General features: G+C 41.1%; 1 protein-coding gene across 1 annotated transcript in view; it reads right to left on the bottom strand.

Moving 5' to 3' along the window:
• Nucleotides 1-26,973, bottom strand: part of pappa2 (pappalysin 2) — a 94,360-nt gene that overhangs the window by 25,245 nt on the left and 42,142 nt on the right. Inside the window, exons 12-22 of the mRNA XM_020630092.3 lie at nt 25,864-25,992; nt 25,684-25,769; nt 18,326-18,522; nt 14,759-14,872; nt 9,803-9,938; nt 9,540-9,714; nt 8,363-8,428; nt 8,178-8,274; nt 5,955-6,132; nt 3,628-3,841; nt 315-483 (exon numbers count right to left, since the gene is read on the bottom strand). Coding sequence (XP_020485748.2) covers nt 315-483; nt 3,628-3,841; nt 5,955-6,132; nt 8,178-8,274; nt 8,363-8,428; nt 9,540-9,714; nt 9,803-9,938; nt 14,759-14,872; nt 18,326-18,522; nt 25,684-25,769; nt 25,864-25,992 — 1,561 coding nt within the window. The remainder of the gene's footprint in view (nt 1-314; nt 484-3,627; nt 3,842-5,954; nt 6,133-8,177; nt 8,275-8,362; nt 8,429-9,539; nt 9,715-9,802; nt 9,939-14,758; nt 14,873-18,325; nt 18,523-25,683; nt 25,770-25,863; nt 25,993-26,973) is intronic.

Below are 26,973 nucleotides of genomic sequence, written 5' to 3'. Positions count from 1 at the left end.
ATGACAAGTCAAAATTTGCCTTGCCTTGATGGAAGAGACAATCAGGAATGACTAAATTTAGATCTGGCCTACATTTAGATGGCCTTAATGTGTCTTTAAATAAAAAAACATTTTGCCACATACACAGCTGAAATGTTGCTGACATGTTCATAACAAGGTGTTAGTGATGCTGCATGACTGAACACAGTTTTAGAGCATCTGTCCTTCTAAGAGGAAAATCAGCATCATATTTGACATCCAATTTACCGGTAAAATCTACTACTTTAGATAAATAAGCATTAGATAATGATTAGATAACTGGATAATGATCTTACATTATCGGTGGTATCGGGGCACCGCAGGGTGCAGGCGGTGTCATAGTACAGGCCGTTGGTGCAGGTGTACATGCCCTGGAACATGTCAGGTAGGGCTGGGCAGGATATGGGCTCACAGGTCGTCTCCTCCCATTGCCCCCCCTCCAGGCAATCCAACTTAAAGTACTTTCTAAAGACAAAGACAGGCAATAAATGTTGTCTTAGTGATCTTAGTTCAGGACATTATAAGAGTTTAAGAAACACCTGAGAAGTCTAACAAACTTAAGCTTATGAGCACAATGAACAAAACACATTTGATAAGGCTAGATTAATTAGCAGGCTAATGTTAGCACGCTTTAGTTAGCCTGTAGCTTCACATTGCATGTTAATTGATATGGAATGACCAGTGATCTAAAAACGCTTACGTGACAGTCAAATAATCAGTGAGTATGTTCTTCTTTTCTCTAGACCTTGACAAAAACAGCTTTTATACACAAGGGGAGGAGCCGGCCGTCCATCCAACACGGCTCCGACAACAACCCAGCCAGCGGGACTCGCACTTCTCACTCATTGTAGACAGTCATGACTCAGAGACACATTTACACAGGAGAGACTTGATTTCTGCTGTATTTATGTGTAACATTCAAGAGGATGTTTCACAAACATTTCAACCTTAAAAGTGCAACAAAGACAAAACAATCTAAACTTTTTATTTGTCTGAATCCTTGTTGTTTGGTAATTTTCAGCCACCAAGAGCACCAAATTGAACTTAACTTTCAAAACATCGGGGTATATGGGGTTTTATTATGAACTCCCTCACCTGCACCCTATAGCCTTGCTTACCTTTTCTGTTTGTCTATTTTTTTTCTTTTACTGCTTCAAGAACACAAACCATACTGAGCACAGAGGACTGCCCGCTTTCCAATGTGGTGCAGATAGTGTGTAAATGCATCAGTATGTGTAACAATCTTAAATTTATGTGGGTACATGTGTCAAAGGTAGGAGTAAAGAGCCTGTTTAAAGCTCTTTAATAGCTGCTGCTGTTCACTTTCACATGCTGGACTGATAAAGTGTCCGGGGTTATTACCATGTTTACCCAAAAGTTTGAGAAAGCGTAACTCATAAAGATACTCGGCTGCAAACAGATCTTAACATTAAAGACTTTTCCCCCTCTATCCAATGGAAAAACAATGTAATTCATTGGTATTATTATGTATTTTTAAAGGATTTAGGAATGCTAAATGTCAGCTCGTTCAATAACAATAAGGAAAATAAAGTATTACCATGTGTGTATGTGTGTGTGAATGTACACACTTCGTGATAACTGCATTCATTTATAATCTGTATGTTTAACATTATTGTACAAAAGCTCAATAACTCCACAGATATATGAGAGCTAGCTCCATGTAAGCTACCGAAGAGGCTGTTTCTCCTCCTGTTAGGGAGCCCTCAGCTCCCTAACAGGATGTAAACTGTGTTCAGTAATGAGCAGTTACCAAATAAATGTAATTGGCAATGTAACGACAAGGCGCAGTAAGCAGCACCACATATTTTATTGGACCCTAATGTGAGCAGAGTATCGTTTTACAACACAAACACATAAATGCCTCCTTTAACTGTACCCATTGATTCTTCAAACTATGCCCTGGGGGTCTGGGTGTTCATGGGATGACTTGTTACACTGTTTCATAAAATATCAAAATCAAAAATCATTATTTTTAGCTGTGCATAATGGGCTTCTTGTAAAAAAATAAATAAATAAATGAAGGCATTTCCTCTGTTAAGAAGGGAGGCATGTTTGATAAAACACTGTAATTATTTACTTTGGCCAGTTATCAATGCAGACTCAAAGCAAAAAGCAGACAAAAGACTCAGGGCCTGATTCACAGAAGGATTGTGCTGTTTCCCCGCCTGTTAAACCTGTGCAAAGGAATCAAAAAGAAACTGTCTAATTGACAAAACACATGCAGGGCTGTTAAATGCTCCCCCGACTGCACCGCAGAGCAAACAGGGTCCTGATGAGCACGTGCTGTTTGCGTGTATTCAAATGAGCCATTAGGAATTCATCTGGGAATGTCTCTTTACTATGCAAATCAGCGTCATTGCAAAGCACCTTAATTCACCAACACCGGCACTACAGCCACGCACGACCAGAGTAACAAAAAACAGTTGGTCTGATGAGTTGGTGGTAACTGCGCCGCAGTATTCATAAAAGATATCACTCGCAAACTTTCCAGGAAAGCAATTCTGCCTCAGTATGATTGAAAAATAAATGATCTGTATTCAAAGTCTGTACATATAACCTGTACTGTACACTGACATATAATATAAACAGTGGTTAAATCAGTACGGGGCTTCCAGACGCTCCAACTTCATCATCTTCTATTGAGACGCTTTGGAGCTGTTACACATGAGGTGGGATTTTATTCTTTCTTCCATTTTGCCTTTTCTTGCTCCATTCAGAGGGGAAGCTCTATTTTAAACGATGAAACTGACTGAAGTCTGGCATCAAAGTACACCCTGAAGAGGTTTTATCTTCCCTTCTAGCTCCTCATCCTTATTTGGACAAAAAAATAAAATAAACCCTGCACCTGTCAGGCTGACAGCTCAACTCTGCACAGAGTAAGGTGCACACAGGTGCAGATAGCTTCTCTCCACATTCAGACACAAAACAGGAGAAAACTGCACAGAAATGATTAAATTGGTGTGTTTCCACCTAAATATCATCAGCGCTATATGCTTTGTGAATTAGACCTTGAGATGTATAAGATATCGGGAAGCAAGTGATGCATAAGCGTTTGAGTATTTAGAGGCTGCAATCCGTTCGTAGTGAATGAGGCCTTCAGTATGTTATTAAAGTCCATTGTACTTCAGTAGTTTATGCCATTGTATATTAAAAAATGCATTGCATCAGTAATCTGATACACAATGTATGGGGTTATCCTGAAAACTTCCATCCCAGAATGTATACAGTGTGTTGTTTTCCCTGTCTTGGGTAGTGTTGTATACGGCTTAACATTGATTGTGATTTCATTGTTAACACAATTCACTATTTACACATTGCAAAAGTCTGAAATGATCTCTATAAATAAAAAAAAGTATTTCATCAACAAGCCATGCTTTGTCATTCAGCAGCGTGTATCACTTGTTGGATGGAGGCCTGGGTATAATGACCATGCTTTCTCACCGGTTCAAGCTAGCTACAACAACCATTGGATTAATTGGTGCCATGTTGGTGCCCACAAAGATTTTTGTATGTGCATGATTCTAGTGTCAGACCTCTTAAACCATTATTGTGTGTCTCCTGAGCTACCAGCTGGCATGTAACACTTACCTCAGTGTCTTCTTTTTGATGCTCCCTGTTACGTAGAAGCCCGGGTTGCATTTGTAGCGGCAGACAGAGCCCACGTCGTGCCCTGAGGCCCGACAGTCTGCTGATAGCAGCTTGGCGTTGGGTACGTTTGGAGCCTCGGGACACTCTATCTTGCAGTAAGCCTCCGGGAAAGACCACAGACCGTCCTCCAAACACACCAACCTGTCGCTGTCACCTGTGGAGGGAGACGTAGAGGAGGGGCTTTTTAAAAAAAATAGTTCAAAGTATAGCTCGGCTGAGGAGGGAAATAGTACCCAACAGAACTTTGATCTCAGTAAGTGTTGAGTTGTGTGATCATTTTAGACTCAGTATGTTTGCATAAGCTCCATATTTCCTTAATTCTCACCTGAATTTAAAGGTGAGGTTGTCATGGTTAATTAGGCAGAATTTTAACTAATGGACAGTCTTCACTCCACCTTTACAAGTCCTCCACCAAACTGCAAGTAGCACCGATGGCATTGTTCTTTTCTTTTTTGCACGTTCTTGTGTCTTTTACAAGTTGTGAAAACAAATCCAATAGGACTACAAGCTTAAAGAAGCCATATGTAACGCTGATACCTGTTCAAAATGGGTACTGCAGTCCAAATTTAAAACATTGGAGAAAGCTGTCTCCCTCCGCCCCTTCTCTCTAGAGTCAAAGTGCATGCAGCTTCAATGTTTAGCCAGCTCAGCGTCGGTCTTGAAACCTTACTGCGTTCTAACTAGAAAAAAAACAATTAGCTTGCCTGCTTTCATCGCTGCAACTCCTCATGGTTTACTGTTTGTCTGGCAAACCAAGGGGTGTCCAGTTTAGTTCTGTACTGTTTGATACAGTGTGGTACGGTAAACCCTGATCTTGCTTACGTTTCCACAGCAAACAGCGCCCTTACTTGGTGGAGATAGTTGCATTAGCTATGTAATAGCAGCTGTACACAGTGTAGCCCGCTAATAAATTCAATGAAGAAGATTAACGCGACACAGTAAACAAAGGTAACAATGAAGGACGTCCAGCAGAGGTCTGCACCTCCAAGGTCATCCATGGAGCAGTGCTACACAAAAAACAAAAACAGCCTTGAAATGACTCTAGAAAACCATGGGATATTTAAACATTGCATGTTTTGTGTTAACCTTTGTAACTGTTGTCACACGGGAACTGACAAATATTTTGGCCAATCAACAGACTACAGTCTGTCTCGCTCCACCCTTTAGGGTCAGATCAGTACTCTTTACACCCCAACAGAAAGGAGTTACACCACTAAAACACAAAGGGCCTTGTTGTTAAAATGTGTATAAACTTGATATCACTCAAAATCAAATGTGCAAATTGATCTACTGACGGCGTGCAGTGAGGACTGCGTCTTTCATATGAGCAAAATGAATGAATATGCAATATGGGGCGTTTCTGATAGTGTGCAACATACTGGGAGTAGTATACTCATTGCGATTTATCAAGCCTGAAAAAAAATGCTAAAAACATTGGACCTAGTACCGAGTTTCATTGTGTCATTCTGCTTTCCCTCCAAACTCTCAATGACGTAAACCAGTAAAACAAGCAAAAGCCTAATTTAAACACTAACACCTCCACAAGCTTTGTACCTCTTATAACTCAAGCAATTATTCTTAGTTGATCACCTGCAAAGTGCACACCAACCAAATGTGCAATCTGTTGGGAGTGAACACACACTTTAGCACTCTACACTGGATTTTAGTAAATCAGGCCCAAAGAGCTCAAGTAGGTCGACATCATGGATTCATTTCTGTCCCTGTAAACATTCTGCTTTGGTTTCTTTACTTTACTGTCCAGTTACGAGGAGAAGGAGAACTATAGCTTCTGTGGTTTAAAGGCAGTATTGGCTCTGCTTGTACGGCCCTATGTGGAGCATGAGTTGGTATCGGTGGAGAACCAAAACACCGTAAAACATTCACAACTTTTATTGTGTCTATAAAATGTTACACATTTTTTTTTAAAATCTATACAAACATTGCACTGGTTGTGTGATTATCTAAATCCTTTACAGCTGTCCTGGAGAATATGTATTCTCTCTCTGCTTTCACCTCTGAGCGATACATGACGGCCTCCAAACATATTTCACTAAAGCCACAAATGCAATTATTTCTGCACAATCTGTATTTAGGATCATGAATACATGGAGTCTATATGACATTTGATTCACTGTGGCTTTTCAACCACAAACACAAGTGTTTTGACATCATGCTTTGTTTCATCACAAAGAATAAAGTAACATTTGACAAGACTGAAGGAGAACGAATAGGCTCGACAAGAACAGATGTGCAGATCAGTGACTCACCCTGCAGTATGGCTGGTGCTCCGCAGGTGAAGGAGCACTGTTTGCCAAAGGTGGTTCCCCAGGGGCAACTGAATATGGCGTGATAGACATGAGACTGATCAGGCAGGCCGCAGTCTACAGGCTGACAGCTAACCACACGATCCCATGAGCCGTGGTAACACTCCAGACGTGCTTCTCTCTGAAAAGAATGAACAGAATAAGACTTGCAGGGACAGAGATTTCTATCTATGAAAGCTGGTTTGTGCACAACATGAGAAGCCCCTTTTCCACCGAGCTGTCTGGTTCAGGATGATTTTTTTGACATTTCCAACGTCAAAAGTTGGGAATGGTACCAAAATAAGTGATCCATACCGTCCTACTTTTTTGGTACCCTTCTGTTGGAGTGCCAAGGATACTGATCAGACCCTAAAGGGTCCCTTGTTTACTGTGTCCCCGTTCTTCTTCTTGAACGTTTTACTTAATAGCGGGCTACACTGTGTTGGCCTGCTATGATGTCACACTACCAAACTGCTGAACCAAACCAGACCGCTTGGTGGAAACAGGGATATAGATAGCAGGGATGTGTAGGTGTGACCTGCAGTGTAAAGCGCTTTGAGTAGTGAGAAAACAAAAAAGGCGCTATAGCATTAAAATAAAGAAATAAGATGTTATTCTACGATTGTTTCACAGTGATTATGCTGTACAGTATGATACAAATGAAAATGTCTACCGCTGCGCACAAACATAGATTTCTCAGCACGCTGCTCTTTATGCAGCGCTCTGTGTCGCTTAGTGTCCTGTCAGACAGGACTGCTACAGACCACAGACACAGTGTACACAATTTTGGATCCCGAGAGCTTCTATATTTGTTTTGCTGTGGTAGCAAAGAGGTATTGATATTATTTGATTTTGAAGGGTATCATAACAATATATCATCATTCATACATAGTCATAGTTTAAAATCCTGTTTTGGTGATGACCCTTTGTTCTCATAAATTGGAATGAAGATTCTCAATGAAATAGTTTGGACTCAATAACACAGCAAACTGTATCCTCGTCTCTGGGTTGGTGGATCGTATGGTGAGGGTTATAAAAATACCAAGCCGTATTCAAAGCATTGCATCATAGCCAATACGTTCTGTTGATTTTGGCCCTTTCACATCCATGAGTTTTTAATTCTACCCACATCTTTCCTAAATATCTGTCAGAATTACGGACAATATCTTTGATTTCTTCTTTGACATGCAGGATAATCCGTCACACTCAGTGCGTTTACATGGAATAGCTTGATTGGATTAAGCCATATACCGATTTGTTACTCGAACGGACAGCTGTCACTTGTCTGAGTATGCCGATCAGAGAATCGTATAAATGGCCGGAGCATGGCTGACTCCGCTACGCTATGTGGCGCTGTACCCCTTTCAACACGTGGTTATAGAGCCACTTCAGGTTGACCTAAACGTCACAGCAACAACAAACTATCTGGCGGCATTCAAAAAAGATGGCGTACGAGGAGATGGACGACGCTACAGCTATGTACATTTTGTGCATTATTTACATTCTAATAATGCATATTAGAAGGACGACAGATCTTTTGGCTGCGGCAATAACAGCAGAAGGAAGCTGTTTCCGGCAACAACACTACTATTTATTACATCGTCTCCTTCCACTTCCGGGTGAAAGCCCCGGCGGAAATTCTCGAGCATGCGCAGAACGCAAAATCCGATTACGATACGATGGCTGAGTTTACATGCTGTTAGTTTGCCAAATATGAACGACTTATCTAGGTGTCCTTTTCCGATTATGAGATGTCCGTTTTGGTCCGATTTTGGTCTGATGTAGGTCGGGCTAAGATGTTTACATGCATTTAAAGTCCAAACAGTGTCTGATACGATCAGAATTTTGAATATCTAGCGCCATGTAACCCTACTGAGTGAGGACACTGTTTGCTTTTATCTCACCATTCATAAGACATGTAACTCAGTGGGTTTCTAGTTTGTAGTTGGAAAGCAGGTTGCGACCATGAATGTACAAATGCTGGAACAAATAATTGTAGTATTCTTGTAGACTTTGGAAATCCTGCATTCCCTTTTCCCTTTTATGTTGGTGTTCCTTCTTACACCCCTCTTTAATCCATTGCATGTAAACTGTCTCAGATCTAACAGATTCATTTTCATCAAAAAGATAACTGGAGGAGAACCTGACATTGACAGGATATGGTGTTATTCTCACAGTGTCCAGTACCTGGTGGGGTGGGGTTGCCCTGCCGTTGAGGACAGTGATACTGAAGCCACGGTGACACTGAACGGAGCAGTCCGAGGCCTCTCCTCCTCCTGTACACCTACAGAGACACACTGATATATAGATAGAGCTTCTGCTTGTTGTTTCAGCTCTCTGATTGGTTAGATTTCCCATTTTCAAAGGCCTACCTGACAGAGGCGTGGTCTAACTGGGGGGGGCTGCAGTTGTCCATCTGACACGGCTGCCGCAAACAGCTAGGGAGGGAAGAAGAGGGAGGAAGAGAGGATGAGAGAGAACGACAGACACAGCCAGGAGGTCTACACTGGACCATGCTGGGAAAACTGAAAAATGTATAATTTACACTGCAAAATATCTGATTGACCCTTTGTTGGCTCTCTGATTGGTCCGCTGACCACTAATCACAGAGGTTCATCTCATAGCAACCGTTGCTGGCCGACTTTTGGTTAGACAAACTTTCGTCTGGACCAAGTCTCTTCAGTGAGTCACAGTGACATAGTGACCTTAAATTAGTGACTAAACATGGGGAAAAGGAAAGCTGTGCTCGGGTGCAAAAGTGACTCAAAATATCCACATTGTAATCCAGGAGTAGTTTTCATCACGTTCCCTAAACTGCTTTATAAATCTTAAGGCGATCTAATAAATCGTCCCTCAGTCCAAGTGAATGTGTAAACCATTTCTGAAAGTTGTTTTTTTTTCTCTTATTTGTAATATTTGACTTTTTTAAAAATGGGATGGGGATGATATCCAGAGAAGGGTTTCTCCTGAACTCAAACTTTGCAGCAGTGAAGTCGACGGTGGCCTTTTGGGTTCAAAGCTGTCATCATGTTGAACATTTCATCCTGTGGCCTGCACTAACGTGTAAAACAGATAAATGGCATAAAAACTAGAATGGCTTTGATGTTTTGATGCACTGTTTAATTTATTCTCCACAGTGAGTTTTATCCTGTTAGTGGGAAAACACAAATTTAGATCGGCGAGCTACTTTTAGGAGGCTTGACTGTGATTTTCTTAAAGTGACACAGGGATGATTGTGTTTCTTTTTTTTTTTATCAGGTTTGTATATCTCACAAACAATGTATGTGATCATTGAATATAGAATAATAATATATGGACTTACATTCAAAGGTTTTCTGTTCCAATGTTAAAGATTTTGGATTGTATGAAACAGTTACTCACATGTTGTGTGAGAAAGTAGGCCAGTGTGTGTGTGTGTGTGTGTGTGTGTGTGTGTGTGTGTGTGTGTGTGTGTGTGTGTGTGTGTGTGTCTTTGTGTATGTTGGTGTGAAAGCATGCGTGTGTGTGTTCAGTAGGTAGTTGTGGGAGAGCCCACCCTCTGATGCGCACCCGGTCAGGGCGAAGGTGCTGAAGTGGCAGGAGGTCCTCAGGGCCACGCCTCCCACCGCCACAGAGGGAGAGGAGAACAGAATGAACACGGACGTGGTGACGTAGAAGGGTTTAGAGAGGTCGTGGGTCACATTCACAACCAACGGGTTCCGTTGACAGGAGAGGTCATGTGTGCCTGAGTGGAGGAAAATGATTTTATTCTGTCTGTCTTTGTCATATGGCATTCGATTACTGTGCAGATACATTCAAATCCAGGAAAGTACCTAGTGAGTGGTTCTTGCCGGTGGTATCGGACAGGAACATGGTGGCTGTTCTTCGACACTGCTCTCCAGACCATGACCCATCTGAAGCCAGATATACGATCACAGAGGCGGCAACTCCAGGATGGACGAATCCCACCTGGAACGATAAAGAAGAGACGGTGGTTTCAAAGAACGAGTGATGGGCATGCAAAGACTTTTTTAAAATTCAGAGAAGTACAGAAAGAGCATGAGTGTATGGATGATACAATGGCTTGGACTGTGGATAAAAATGTCAATCTATCCGTCTCATTATCTTATTTGGATTCCAGTGGGGGGTAGAGCCTATCGCAGCTGTTTTTAGGAGGAGAGGTGGAGTGTACACTTAGGGACCGGTCACAAAGGTGTCGGCAAGTCTGACAGGTCTGACATTTAAGCCATTCACTTGCATCCACACATCATGCATCCCTCAAAGTTCTAGAAGAAATGTCCTCCTCACTTGCCTGTGACACGTGCACCTAACTGTGTGAAACTTTCCCTGCGAGACTTGAGCGGGGAAGATCTCGGGATGTGGGACGAGAGGTAAAAAGAACAAAGCTGAAAATGGCTGACAAGCAACAGTCTTTCATTGCCCACTTGCTCGCGGTGAATTTTCCTCTGAAAATGTCTTTTTACATTGGCTCGCCCCAACTACATCAGAACATGTACTCAGGGACTGTCAGGGTAAATGGCAGGGAGAGTCTTGGTGAAAAATTCTGGCAATTGGTAGATGGTAAATGGACTTAAGCTTGTATCAGTTCTTTTCTAGTTTTCTGGCTACACTGCAGGTCACACCTACACATTCACACATGGAAGAGGCTGTGTTACGGTGTAGAAGAGTAAATGCTCTTGAACAATCAGACAGAGACTATGGCTTGTGAATCAAAGATCTGTTTCTTTCTCTTGGAGCAGTTCTTTTATAGCATCCCAATCATCCCGTAATGGGCAATCATCACACTGGGCAATTACAACATGTGTGCTATATAAAGACCATTTCCTAGAAGTTTCTTGGCCGGACAACTGGTCTCTTACCAGGAAAGGGTGTGTTGAGCCGTTTTCACATATGCACTCTGGATAATATCTAGATAATTGCAGGAGGAACGCTCCGGGGATTCTCCCGACCTAGCTGTTCACATATGCTCCTTACAGCTGGAGACTTTCCCTGTCAGAGGGGAGGGGGGGCTCGGAGAATTTCCTGAGGTAACCGTGACGTAAATAAACAACGCGGAAGTAGTGGCCGAAGCAACAGAGTCCGCTACACAACGTTATAATGAGAATATTTGCCTTTATATCAATGCTATGTGTAATCCAATGGAATGACAACATCCACAAAAGAGAAGAGAACAACATACTGACGAACAGAAAACAGAATGCAGCTGTTTAATTACGTGCATGGAGATCGTAGTGGTCGCGTGCAGACACTTTAGGCATTCACTGTATATAAACGCCATTCTCTTTTCATTGACTCGAATTGAAATCTCCGGAGTATATTCGGCCGCGTTCAGACATCAGCTCACTCGGATATTCTGCGGATAAAATACTAGAGGTCTGGCCGGATAAACTCCGGGTAAAGTCTGCGCGAAAAATGCAGCTGTTTGCGTTCAAACATAGCCTAAAGAACCTCCGGGTAGCCAAATCTCCGGAGTTTTTCAGGAGATTTCCGTATGTGTGAAAAGGGTTATAGTATGTGTGTACATGTATCAGAACATGACCTTGTGACCTGGCTAAATTCAGAGGTTAGATACTTATTGGTTTGTGCCTGTTGCTGTCCAGATTGTGTGTTTCTGTTATGATTCAACCTTTCAAACTACAACAACGGCTGTAGGTTTCCCTGTGCTGTTTGTCACTTCTCCCTCTCTGTTTGTTGTCAACTCTGCCCAGGTGAACCTTCTGATTGCTTCAGAGGGAGAGGCTTTTGGAGTTGGGGACTGCTGTGCATCTCAGTCAGGGATTGTGTGTTGTTGTGTTATTTATGTTATAATGGTTTCTCAGTTGATCTTTGTTATCATTTACTTTGTGTGATGATATGAATAAATCCCTTATTTTTCAATTTGGTAAGTTGTATAGTGTGTTTTATTGGGTCCATTTGTAGGTTTGTTGTTAGCTCCATAAAGTAGAGCCGCCTTATGGTGGGGCGTAACAGGCTGCTTAACTCCGGGCAATTCAGGGTCATCAATTCATCTAACAAGGATGTTTTTGGACTGTAGGGGGAAACCAGACAGAACCCATGCATGCATCGACCATGAATGTGCAATCTCCACACAGAAAGGCTCCGGTCCTTTGTTGGGAGAGGACACTGCTTACCACTGCACCACCATGCAGAACGTTAAAAAAAGTGCCTATTGGATTCCTTGTACTTGTTGTGCTGATCTGAACCTTATGGTTGGCCATCTTGAAAACTTCTTTGAGTTCTTACTGCTTGTCTTTGCCCCCTGTGCTGACTCTTGTTGGTCAGATGCCGTCATTGTGCTGGATGAAACTAGGAATATGACTGTGTGTGGTGCTCTTACAGAGCTACATGTGGTGGGTCGTAAGGCACTGATATTGATGGCTAATGTAAGTCTGATGTGCACAAAAACAGAAAACGACAAGACCTGGGACTTCCAAGTTAGGAAAACAGAATTTTCCAAACAGAGACATCAAAATTCTAAGAGAAAAAAAACAAGCCAGTTGTAAAGTCTGTCATTGTGTCCGGGGTAATTGGTTTACACCAAAGATTGAGCTGTTACAGGTGCATGCTGTAACATATTCCAAGATTACCCTGGCCTCAGCTTCGTGTGACGCCATTTAAACTTTTCACATCCACTAGACAAGCCTGCAGACTGTGAATGTTTCAAATTAAAAATACGGATTTTGGATGGAGTATCACTTAAAGACATTTTAAAGGCATTCACCGACATGATTGAGTACTTCCAATTGAAGGAGACGAGCTGATAAATAAGAAGGGTGTCTTTTATAGAGCCAGCAGACATGGATATGATTGGATGGCTGAGGAAGACTTTTCAGAGCTCGGGTAGATATTTAAGGTGAGACAGAAAGCACTCAACAAGGTAAAAAAAAAAAAGGAGAGCTGGCAGATACTTGTGTTATCATGAAGGTTTGTCAGGTGGTGAAAGAGTCCTCAAGAATGACGCCATCATTAGGAATGACTGGGGTGATAAAGACGGCATCCATAAAGGAAGCAGGGGATGGAAAGATGAGTCATTCAAAGAGAAGTGGAAATGATGAGACGGATGAGAAAAGAGTGTGTGAAGCGACGGAGAGAAGGGCGGGCTTATGACTGCAGAGGACTTTTTCAAGCAGTGCACGGTGGACAGGGTTGTTCAGGTATCATTCAAATCAGCAGCTACCCCTTTTCATAGCCTGGGCCCTGCGGGGCTGATTGTGGGAACTGTGGCTGTGGAAAGATTAAATAATCCAAAACAGCTACATATGAGAACCAGACATACAGGTGTGTGATGGAAATCCAGGTCCAGATTCAGCCCAGCACAATAAACCAGGACATCTCTGTGAAGCTCCGCTGCCTGGAGATTGTCTGAGCGCTTTAGATTCACTGGGCCAATTATTCATGAGGATGTTTTTAACTGAGGCAGCTGTGTGAAACCCTGTCAACGCTGACAACAAACACAAACGTCATTAATAAGAAACTGTATTTTTAACCACAGAGAAACAATCGGTTCCCTACACTGCATGTCTGAGAATTGTTTACAAAGGATTGGGAATGTGGTAGTTAATTACAATTCTGCTGCTCGGCGACGATCATAGTTCTACGTTATGTTTTCATGATGACTAAGAGATTTATTTATGAGGACAGTCGGATTATTATTCCTGCAGATGCAAGTGTTTTCACAACTTGTGAACTTTTGGAAGTATTTAGTATGAATGATGAGTCAATTATATCATACTTGGTCTTTCTGTCACTATTTATAAACCTGCTTATTATCATAATTGAATGATTTCTAGGATTAGAAAGCACAGAGTCGAAAATATCCCAAAACGTTTAAAGAATGAGTAGACGGTTAGTCATGACCTGGTAATCATCTACAGATCATTAGTATCAGAAATTCACAGGTCACCCAGAAAATGTGTAATTAGGGTAACCAGGGCGCTGTATGAATCATGTAATTGTTAGACATTTGGAAATGATGTGTGTGTGTGTGTGTGTGTGTGTATGTGTGTGTGTGTGTGTGTGTGTGTGTGTGTGTGTGTGTGTGTGTGTGTGAATGGAGGTTTCAGTCAACTTTGGGTAAGAGGCCTGAAAACTGCACGTTAAATGATTTAGAAAGAACTGGAAGCTCTTGAAGCCAGAGCAGCGACCCACAGTCAATCAGTGAAACAATTAAAGTAGTCGTGCATAATGGTGCGTTCCATTACCCTCGGAACTCAGATCTGCGTTCCAGTTGCAAGCAACATGGACGCCTCCAGGAGCACCTTTGTCCACAGATAGAACTTGCACGATACTATTGGTGATTGATTTAATTACACAAAAAGACGAATAAGCTGCTAATAAATACAACAGTTACAGCTTAAATGTCACTGTTGATGCACATGGCAGCCATGTTGGATTTTAACTCGGACTACTGAAGTTGCTCAGAGTCAGACTGGCAACTTTTCGACTTCTGAGGTCAAACAGAACACACCAATGCACCAACAGACCATGGATTGTATACAGGCCCGCCCACAGAGATGGCTGGGCCCATGAGAGGGAGGCTGAATGGGCCCTCCACAGGAGTCACTTAAAATCAATACATGTGTGTTTTATCAGTAGTTCTGACTAACATTCACCTCCTCGGCCTTGATCTGATCAGCTTATGGAGCTGACTGAGAAAGATTTTGAAATAGAACAATAAATGGAGGAGGATGGATTATATTTTTTGCTAACCTTAATGGGCCCATCATACAGCTGGCCACACACACACACACACTCATGTACACACACACCTTCAGCCAGATTGAATGTTCCAGGTCGTTGCTTGTGTCCGGCTGGGCTGTGCAGGGGAACCAGGCATCGGTGAGCTTGTTGTCACTCACCTCGAGGTGCTGATACCTGCAGAGCTTCACACAGAACAAGAAGAAATACACATTGCTTAGTAAATAATAAATAACTACATATAGAGATAGAGACTGACGGACAGACGGACAGATGAATAAATAACTCTACTGATTAGATCACAAGAAGCAAAAACATGAAAATGAAAAAAGAAGAACAACAAGAAAAAAATTACAAATGAAAGTGTTAAGCCCTAAAAAGTTATTTCAAAATCTGGAGACAGAACGCTGCAGATATACAACACGACTAACATTATTGCTATAGTACATTACATACCATAAGCGTAGACTCAGTGTGCTTAATGATTAACATGTAGCCAGATATGTATGAAAAGAGGATAACATAAAGCAGTGTGAATGTTTACATAGTGAAACAAACATAATAGGCCATAACAATATCAGATATCAGCAGATATGGTTACTATCTACATGTATCTACAAGTATTACCTTAAATATTTGTTATAATACTTTATATTTTATATTGTGAAATACAATATCCAATAAGTCACATCACATATCACAAGCTAACAGGCTTGCATATAAATGTTGAGCATACTTTGTACTACTTAATAATCATTCCACTGGTTATATTGGCTCATGATCAAACATGTGCCTTTGTTGCTTATTTCCACTTTATGTTGGAAGGTTGAAGGAGACTCTCTATGAAATGGCCGCTATCATGGAGGAACCCCGACAGGGTTAGAGCTAGGACCCCGTCGCAGAGTGGAGGTGTGCTACTCACCATGAAGGGGTTCCTCCGCATTTACAACAGGCTCACTAAACATTATCCAACACTACTACCACTTAAGAAATCAATCATTTGAAAAGAAAAATGTTGATTTGGAAATTATTTTATTGCCTTCAAAATGAATTATTCCTCAGTTAGAGCAGGCTCTACAACAATTGTTAACTCTGCACCCTTCATAAAAACAGCTGACCGAGCAGTTTCTACTCGCATCAAACTGAACAGTCCCACTGATGCCGCAGTGAGAAAAAAGGTGAACAGGTCCACTTAAATCAGCTCAGCACCTGGTTGACTTTTTCTCCCTCATCTCACTCAACGTGCCATTTCAGTTATGTTGTTTTTTCAGTTATTTTTCCGTCATAACCTCAAGCACCTTCTGCATATTTTAACCTCTGTCCTCCGTTCTTATCCTCACTTTTCACCTTTTCCTACAGTAAACAAAAACATTTAACACAGCCGTGTAGTGATTAATCTGAAGAACAGATTGCAGTTTTCCTCTTGAGGAGAGAGGAGATTCTTTGGCAGTGAAGCAGTTGAGATGCCACGCCGACTTTATCCATGACACTTTGATTTCTTCAATTTATTACACCTTGCCCTTCCTACAGATGCTGCGTAGTGTAAAAGAAATCCCAGGAGGCTTCCCAGCTGTGAAATGCTGGAACTGGCAAAAAGAAAGTAGCTTCGGCCATGTTGCTTTATTTGCAAGGTGCTGATGTGAACACTTTTTTATAAACTGAAACATAATTTCGTAGCACTAATGGATCAAAGAGGCATCGCGCAATGGCTGACATTTTATGGGGATGTCAGAGCTAAAATAAATTATTATTAGCTTAAGTTGTAAAAGAAAGAACAAGCTATGCTGCATTCATATGCCGTGCTCTCATAAATAAAAAAGTTGTGGCAAATGATCAAAGTTGTTGTTTTTTCTTCGGGTTTAACATTCACAGTCTCTGCTTCCCTGTGTCACCTTGACCTGAAGAGCTTTGACATCTTGTGTTCACCCCTTTTTCCATGTATTTGTCTTGAGTGGAAACAGGCCTCTCCTCTCTAGAAGAGAAGGTTTATCACTCGATAAAAACGTTGACCCACATTTCAGAATGCAAAATAAAGTAGCAAAAAATAAAAAGATAGGAGGCGATAGGTTAGGAGGGCGACCGACTCTATCAACTGATCCTCCCCCGCCCGCACAAACCCGCTGATAAACACAGCAAGCTGTTACTTTATAGGCAGGCTGTGAAACATACAGATTTGAATGACAAGGAAAGTTTAAATTATTCCCAGTATTTAGCACCAGAATCAAATGCTTATCTGCACATAAATTAGATGCTGATGAGGAAACAATGCTTCATATAGAATTCTACATACTGTAGTTTGTGATGATTTCAATATGATTTACTGTTTAAACACTAAGTTGTGTTTTGCTTACTTGATACAAACCTTAAACTCAAGTGCATGGTCATTGTAATGCAATGTGCTGTGTTTACTGTGCTTGTCAGAGTTTAGCCATTATTTTTCTTAATATTAAAGTACAGACATATACCGCAGGAAGCAAATATTCTTAATATAACATCTTTTTTTAAGCCATTTGTCTTGACACAACTTGCCAGGTGTAGACAGTGGTAAAGGGCAGAACAGTTTGGCCTAAAAAACACATACCATAGTACCAGGATGGCTGAAAGACGAGGAAGAAGAAGAAACCTGAATAAAATGTTGCACATTATACCTTTAAACAGGTCTGTCTAACACAGAATGTGGCACAAGCGGTTAGAAGCATTGTTTTTCACTAGTGCACCCTTTTGAGCTGGTCTCTTGTTGTTCAACCTGTTTCCATCTATTTGTGTTGTTCATATTAAAATCCCTGATTCATGCTTAAATAATGGAGTTATCTACTGAAATAAAATTGCAAGTGGCTGAAAGGAGGGATCTCGAGAGCTGGAGAATTCTGGAAAGATATTTTTTTTCTGCCAGGGCGCTTATAAAAAGCTAAATAGCTAAGAGCTAAGTTTTTTAAAGACTTTATATGCGATTTTTTGATCCAGCAGATGTCGCCCTTGAGCACCAGCATGAAACCAAAACAACACGTGCTGCATTGTTGTGTTAGCATGCTAATGCTAGCGATCTTTATTATGCTCGTATCTTCACACTGCATGTAAATTTACCTGAAATGAGCGTGATCTAGAAACACAGTTAAGCAGTGAGTACAGTATGTTATTCTTCTTTTCTCTAGTCCCTCAATTAAACAACTTTTTATACATGAGGGGAGGAGTCGGCCGGCCATCCCGTCCATGTAAACAAACTGAAGAGAGGACTCTGAAAACTCTGAAAACATCACAGACAGTGGGACTCAGGTGTTACACCCATTGTAGACAGTCATGACTCACAGAGTTATTTTCAGAGGATATACTTGATTTATATTACATTTAAGTGTGAAAAATCACATATAAAGCCTTTAAGGCCAAAACATAGAATAAGGTTGGATGATAAGAGACAAGATAAGAGTGGACATGAGGTGGTTTACCTTTGAATTAGTTACAGAGATAAATGTGCATGGATCATGATCACAGATTGGAGTTATTGTTATTGATCCCAAACAAAATGATCCCTTAGTAAGATAAGCAACACTGGAGTTACTATATTGACGCGAGAAGGTGTGTGAGAATAGAAGCTGCACTGTTTTAAACATATTTAACTTTATATTGTTCATATCAAATACCTTGGTGAGTGATGGCTCCCCGGTGGCAGCGTGGGCGGGACAGTGGTTGGGGTCCTGGTGAGAAGCAGTGGCAGTGGAAGCCCACTGGTCTGTGTAGCCAAGAGGTGTGAAGTAACCACAGTCACGCACACTGGAGCCCCGCTCAAACTCCTCACACACACCGTCACCGTCAAACACATAACACTGACTGGGTTCACCTTCGGGGGACAGAGAGAAAAGTGAAAGAGGAGAATTTATGAAAGAATATTAAACCTGCTTTCTTCATCTGGCAGCATATCCAGTCATCCCCCGCTGTTAGACTCCAATCCAAATGTATTTGTCAGTGAACCAAATCCGAGCAAATGTATTTTCTATTTTCTTTGGCCCCTTTTAATGTTAGAAATGTCAAAGACAACCATATCTTACTCTCTGTGCTGTCAACAGGCTGTAAATTGGGGAACGAAATGAACTTTGACTTCAATTCATTACTGTAGCTCACAATCACTTTATAATGTTAATAGGCAGTAAGAGAACATAATATGTAGCTTGGATGGTTAGTTTAATCCCTAAAAACCCATCAACGGACCCAGGGTATCTATAAATCACAAAGTGACAACAGCAGCAGTGTGTATTACAAAGAACTGTCCAAAGTCTTCCAGGGCCGCTCAAAAATATTTACTCCAAAAAATTAATCAATAAAAAAGTTATTTTAGGTAGCCTTTGTAAGCTCTAAAATACTGAATAACATTGAGCAAAATGAAAATTTACCAGAGACCCTCAATTTCTGTCCATGGTGGTTGAATGTACCAAAATAATAACATTTATTCCAATGCAACATGGTACTTATTATATTATTATAATGTTTCATTCTGACATTACTGAACAGATTATCTCTGTTTTCTGAGTCTACATACAAATGAAGATTCTGTACATGGGGGGGTCTGGATTTTCGGCATGTGTTGTACATTTGTAGTCTGGCGTTATCAACAGGCTTTGGAGTATTTAACAGTCCATGTGGACAAGGCGGAACCTTTATACACGCTTTAACATACCGGCTCCCATATCAACTTCCAACAATGACTTTTTTGTCTTAATAAACAGATATCTGCATAAAAGTGAGGCTGACAATAAACTATAACTCAAACATTTCAACTTGAGACACAAATCTAATGGACAGTGTTGCGAAAGCCAATCAGCGTTTAGATTCCTTGACTACCTGGAACGCATCAGAAATGATCAAGGCGACCACCATTCAGCAAGCAAACATTGTGAGAGCTGTTGTCTTTCCTTTAGAGCACCACTAACAAAGGTTTTATTTTTTATTTTAATTTTAAATTTGCATAAAGATGTTTCTATTTTGTCAAACTAGAGGGAAGCGGCGATGAACGTGACTGCAAGATACCAAGAAATGCTGGGTGAAGTACTGCCTGGATGTCATTTAATGCTAACCGCTTGCTTCACTAGCTATCGACACAGTTGATCATGGTGTCCTGCTTACTAAGCTTTCAATGTTCAACTTCTCCCCCAAATGTTATTAAATGGATGAAATCTTTTTTGGAAAGTATAACTCAAAGGTATAGGATAAACACTGAAATGGTGTACCATTTCCACATGTAGGCTGATGATACAATCAATTATGTACAACACAGCAAGCTTTAAGGTAACAGCAGTGATGACCTCCCAGTGGCTTTAAAAACCCCTGCCTTCACTTAACGTAAGGAAAATAGTTTGCAAGTTTTTCACAAAGAGTTCAACAGATAATTTTACATCCAGTTTTTATTTCAGGAGAAAAGCAGCTGTATCTGATTTGAAACATATTGGTGTAACCCTGGTCTCTAATTTCATATTTAAAAAATAAATTAAGATGGTAACAAAGAGTGAAGTTTCATTGTTCTAATATTTGACAGACTGTTTATCTACTGAGGCAGCGACACCCTACTTTAATGCTATGATTATTTCATATTTGTCATCCTGTCTGACCAGCTGGGCACAGACCTCCTTTACAACATTGAAACAGGTGCAGTCAGTAATCATATAAATAATAATAAAGTGCTTGACAAGAAACCAAACACTTATCACCATTGTCACTGCTTCAGATCTCAAAATGTACTGAACTGTCTCACTGTTTTCACAATTACTATTATTATTTTATACACTGTAAATTTGTGTTTTTAAAGTTATTTTTGTTGACTGCCCCAGAGTGTCTAAAAATAATTTAAAGATTTAGTGCCAAAAGTTGGGCAGAACCAGAACACGTGTGACAGGGTCAATCAAGCACCAGCCACCGTTGCAAACCTTTCTTTGTCTAGCTTTTCATTAAAGACGTTTGTGATGAGTAAGAGTTGCTGGTTTGATTGTGCTCTCACTGCAAACGAACCGCTCCAGGGTTCAATTGGAAACAATGTGAGACCACCTCTTCCAGGCCATCTTGGCTTGCTTCATGTGTCCCACATCAGAATGCATTTGCTGTGTTCACACATGTCCAGACAAACTGGTCAGTTTCTGCAAACGATTGCAACTTTTCCAAACGACCCACATCCTCAAAAAGCATCCTCAGATTTTATAAAGGATGTGATCAATGTAATAAGGAATCTTGGCTTAGCGAAGTCTTCCTGTTAAGAGAGTTGCCTCTGAGCTGAGTTGAGCTGAGAAATTAAATTTGACAAAATGTGCTTCAGCAGTGTATCACATGAAACGTGGGAAGCATCAGTGGAACAACAGCTTGTAGTGCAGCAGCTTTTTATGAAAAAAAAAAAAGCGGCAAACATCAGACACTTCCAAAGTTTGGCGTCATGAACATGTGGACAGCTGCAGAAGGTAGACAGACAGAGCCGTGTCAGAGAGTCAGCGCTGCACAATTGGCTTCAATTAGTCGACGGAAACATGTTTCTGATGAAAGACAAATTAGTTCGAGACAATTCAATGACATATTGTCATCCCGAGTTCATTTGGCAAAAACTACAGTGAGTGAACTCACCAAAAAACCCACTCGTTATTTGACAACACCTGTGAAAATGATTAGTCTTTTCACTTCCAAGCCTGTGTATTTATCAATCCTCACGAAGGAAGACTACTCGACAATCCTTGACTTAACTTTTAAGACCATCTGTTCCTTATTTACCCTCTGTATGCTGTAATATTGTGCAACTTAACCTTTATTTAATCAGGCAGTTAAAACATTAAATTAAAACACTGAGAAATCTATTAATTAAAATGAAAACCCAAAAGCAGCACTTCTTTAACAAACACAGCTTGCCTGGTCTGTAATGTGATGACTATAAAAGCAGTTAAGCAGCGTGGTCAGTGCAGAGCTATGGTTAACAGTAAAAACACACCAACACAGAGCAGGAGCAAAACAATTCAGCATAGTTGGAGTTAAATGGGTCAAGCCACTGTGGCAAGAAAACCAAAGCAAATATTCTGTCTATGACTCAGAATTAAAACTGAATAATTGGTTTTAAGTGTTGCAATTTGTAAAAACCTGTTTTTGCCAACTTGTTTCCTTCCTAGTCATGATGTCTTAAATTGTAAAAGAAGAGATGTAATAGCTTCAGTCACGGCATGGCGAGTCCTGGTGGTAGAGGAGGAGGGGGGGTCGGTCTCTGCTGGTTTCCCCCTGACAAATAAATTCACTGGATGATGGAAATTTTATCCGAACATGTTTTCCTTACACAAACCCCAACACCACACATGAGTAACTACCATCCAGCTGCTAGAGGAAACAATGCATGGCCTTAAAAGGAAGTATTTAACATACTGTCTCGTCTCAGCTGAGCTCCTGTTAGCAGTCTGAGGGAATATGCATTAAATAAGTTAGATATTTTTCAATGTCGCACTTTTTTCAACTTGGTTTATGACAACTGAAGAGCCTTTGGGTGAGCACCCTGTTATGCAGAAGATTGTATTAAGGCTCCTGAGAAACACCACATACCACAACAGTTGAGATGATTTCTGCAAATGCCTGCACAGAGTAGGGATGTGCGAGTTTAGCTGGTAAAACATTGTCACCTTCGCTATAATGGAACCAGAATTATATATTATGTGTTGGCCCTCAATGCCGTCAAATGTTGTGTCTAAGCTGTAATGCAGACACCTGCCTCTAGCTGGGGCTGTAGCTCCTGCTAAAGGGCCTGTTCTCTCCACTCTATGGCTCATCTGTAAACCATGTAGTCTGTGTCAGGTTAAACTGACTGATTGATTGATTGATTGATTGATTGATTGATTGATTGATTGATTGATTGATTGATTGATTGATTGATTGATTGAACCAATCGGTCATCTTCAAACTATTTTAAGCTCTATTCTAATATTTGTAAAAAGACATCTGCATACCTGTGCAGATAACAACCTGTGCTTAGATGTCATCTCCACTCCAACTCTATCCTTACCGTATGTCTCAAGCTGCTCCTCAGGTTGCAAACAATGTTCTGAGCATTAATAAAGTCTTTGTGCAAATATCTAACTGCCAGCTACACCATAATACCCAAAATGCTGAGGTCCTGAGTTACAGAAAATGGATTGCGGCCACTAGTAGCTCAAAAAGTTGTGCATCATTGCTCCTGCTATCTGCTCTATCTCAAGGCCTTATTCGACTCTCTCTTGTGATATTCAGGTGCAAACAGACCAAAAAGAGATCTTGCTCTGTGCTGTTTGCCCTAATTTTGCGTCTGAACTTTGAGAGACCCTATCTGCACCTGTACTGTGCGCAGAGCTTTGCTCTCATGCTCACATAGCTGTTTTGTCTACATAACAACGATGAGCTAAGGGACGGGAAACTCCTCAAATGACTGCATAATGGCTCACTTAAATACATACATACCAGCACTGTCACACAGAGACGCTGTTCTGCAGTGCAGTAAGGGGTTGCAGTTAATCCCCTGTGTGTGTTACACACACATGTTGTCTTTTTTTATTCATATGCACAGCTTTAGCTGGAGCCAAATCTGTACAATCCTTTTGTAAATCAGGCCCTGAGTGTCACTCCTCCTGTCCTCATTGAAGATAGCCAATGGTTTCCAAGATTGGTGAAATTTAAGTGTAGAGGCAAGAACACACAAGTAAAGAGGTAATTCTGACAAAATAAAAACATGTGTGAGGTTCATACTCTAAGTGCTCCCTGTTTGGCGGTGCACATGATGAATGTGTTTGACTAATATTGGGCTAAGAAAAACACATGTTCACCCGCTTTCAGTGTACAATGGAGAGCTTTTGGTACACCCCTGTCCATGTTGTGTTTTAATGCTTCTGTTGTGGCCTGTCTGCGTGCTTCAGACTGGGCGAGGGTGCAGACACCAAAGTATTGTCGCCCTGTGGTGGAATCACAAACCATGGGGGCGCTCTCTGTGGCTTCTTTGTTTGTCTTCTGCCATGTTTTGCTGCATGTTTTTGGTACTTTTTACTGCTTTTTTAACCACCTGACCCAGGGTTAAACAGAGGAACATTCACCCTGGCTTCATGTGTGAAAACTGTGTAAGGGATTTAACATCAAAAGAATATTACATCACTCAGCATATCTCATATAAAATAGAAAGTTAAGTTAAGTTAAAAATTCAAAACAGGTGATTTTTTTTTTTTGATGACTAAATCGTGAAAGTCCCACAAAAACATTTTCTGGCAGTCACATGACTCACTGAGCCACACAAATGTTTCTTAATGGTTCTCATCTTACCATAAATCTTTGCTTGTTGATTCAAAGAACAAATTTTGCATGTTTGCCTAAACCTCAACAAATGTGAACCTGGCCTAAACCCAAACCACAGTTGATCTTATGAATGTTTTAAGCCTCTTATTGGAAGAAAGAAACACGTTGCCAACTAAGGACAAGATTTGATTGTGGCTTTTAGTACTACAATGTTGACATAATACCAGACATGATATCAATACTAGTAAAATCAAACAATATCCATAGCTGTTTTCGAATACCAAGGCAACAAAAATAAAGTCCTGGCCAACAAATATTGGGTAATTTCTTGTTTTTGATTTCCAAAAGTTGCACACGAACTTCTATACACACTCAGTACAGAAAGGTTGCCAATGTCTTTGTGTAATGTAGACAGTGACGTCTCCACTGTCAGCTCCTCTGCTTTTTGTCTGCTTGTAAGAGACACAAACATAACTTTTGCATCCTTATAATTCCCTTCAGGGACATCAGTACTTGCTGACAGGTGACTTGAAACTTGAATGGACAGCGGCTGCTTTCTCTCTTTCTAGATTTGATGCTTGTTGATACTGTTAATCATAAAAATACCAGCGATTGTTTCGAGTCACATCATGTACCATAATCTGACAACTGTCATGTGATGCTCTCTCTCTCTCACTTCGAAAGGTTTTCTGACTTATACAGCATTTTTAATCGAATTAAAAAAGCAAAAATCATCTAAAAACAAGCATGTCTGACATTTTAAGACTAGACAGTGTGCCAGTGTGTAACCATTGACAGCTTGGATTGGCTCCAGCCCCCTGTGTCCCAGACAGGGATAAGCGGTATAGATAATGGATGAATGGATGCATTGATGCATTGATGCATTGATGATGGATGGATGGATGGATGGATGGAGGGAGGGAGAAAGGGAGGGACGGATGGATGGATGATGAATAGATGGATGGACGGACGGATGGATGGATGGATGGATGGGTGGATGGGTGCATGGATGAATGTAGGGAGGGAGGGAGGGATGGATGGATGGGTGGGTGGATGGATGTATGCATAGATGGATGGAGGGATGGATAGATTTATGTAGGGAGGGAGGGAGGGATGGATGGATGTATGCATAGATGGATGGGTGGATGGATGGTTGGAGGGGGGAGGGAGGGAGGGATGGATGGATGGATGGAAGGATGTATGTATGCATAGATGGATGGATGGATGGTTGGAGGGGGAGGGAGGTATGGATGGATGGATGGATGGATGGAAGGAGGGAGGGATGGACAGACAGACGGACAGTGTACTTAAATGCTGGAGAGTATTTTTCTCATGTTTCTCTGCCGGTTTCTATGTCAAGATGTTTTAGACTTCCAAACTGACTGAGTAAAACAAAGACTTACTTTTTCCCCATCAGGTCATCTGTTTCCTATTACTTTGCGGTGATGCTACTTTAATGGTTTGCCGAATGGGTTCAGAAACTTGTATGTCCTATAAATTAAATTTGATTGGCTTGATGTTTTTTTCTGTAACACTGCTGAGTGCACAAATGAGAGATGTCTGGCTATTAAGCAACCGCTGCAACACACTAAAACTTGATATGGTGTTGCCACTGTTTTTAAAGAAAGCCCACTGCTTAACATGGCTATGTGTTTGTGAGCGTGTGTGTGATCGTGTTGACCACACATAAGGCAGAGATGTGTGTTTCCTTGCACCTGAGTCATAAAGAGCTACTCACCATTACAGTTAAAGCCTGTCTCCTTGTTGCATTTCTTGGAGCAGCCGTCACCATCCAAAAGATTTCTGTCGTCACACTGCTCTGACCTTTAGAGAACAAATCATCATCTTCATCATCGTCATCACCCTCATTACTTTTAACATTTTCATCGTGTTAAAAGTCATCCGGTATTTTACAAACCCCTGTATGAGGCCGTCTCCACAGTACGGTTGCCCGTGGGTGTAGACGAGAGATGGGGACTGCTCACTGAGGAGACCATCTGCTTCCACCTGGATCGTGTACAGGTATTTGACTCCCTGCTTTACGGAGCTGGTGGAAAGAGGGATGGAGAACAGAGGGAACATGGTTTCATGATTTGCTTAAAATAGTATTTCTTTGGCATTGTTAAACAGTGAAATAAAAAGTCTAAAGTTTGCAATGTTCTTGCAAGCAGCCGTAAACAAGGCTTTACTGCCCTGTGGATCAAACTGACCTTTATAAGCTTGTTGACTGATACCAATGATGACTCATTCAAAACAAAATAGGAAAGAATGATTGTGTTTACTGGTGCCAGCGTGGTGCAGGTTGACCCAAATTCGTTTGCACATACCATCCCCCACTTTGTGCTATGTAGAGCGGAAGCGTTAGATTTGCAGTGTGTACCCCAACAGCTCATTTCAGCATGAATGTGGTGGATTCTACAGCAGCAAAGTGGAACTTGCTCTTGCAGTGGTTACGAGTTATAACCTCGCTGCATCCTATGACCTTCAAGCGCCGCAGCAGGAAGTGTGTGTAAAGATACCTCAGCTCCAGTGTCAGAACTATTGATCTGTTTTGGTGGGCTCTGTCTATAAAAAGTGCCTCCTCACAAATCTTCTGCTTCTGTGTCTGTTGGGCACGAAATGTAAGCGGGTCAAGCAGGTCTGTCAAGTCCCTCCAGACTGTAAAAAAAAATTATCTTCATGAATTATGGATCAGAGAAGGAAATGAAGAATTTGAAGAAAAAAACAACTCCCCCTTCCATATTCATCTCTTCTCTATCTATATTTGGACAAATCCACCAACCTTTTGTCACAGCTCTCTTCCTCTCTGCTCTCAGATCTGTCTCATGACCTCATGGTCATTTTAAAGTTCCTCGGGTTGCTTTGCTTTACTCACTACCTGAAAAATGCTCTCTTAAACTAAAAAACAAGGCTGCTCACTCACGTATGAAAAACACCTTTAAATCTACCAAAACAAGATGCTTCTGCAACAAGGCATCACAAGTAAGGGCCTGTTTCCATTAAAGCCATTTTTTCTATTGGGTGTGCC

The sequence above is a fragment of the Labrus bergylta genome, chromosome 4 (assembly GCF_963930695.1).
Source record: "Labrus bergylta chromosome 4, fLabBer1.1, whole genome shotgun sequence".
Lineage (NCBI taxonomy): Eukaryota > Metazoa > Chordata > Actinopteri > Labriformes > Labridae > Labrus > Labrus bergylta.
The sequence above is the reverse complement of the archived record's forward strand: the minus strand, read 5'-3'. Positions and strand labels throughout refer to the sequence as shown.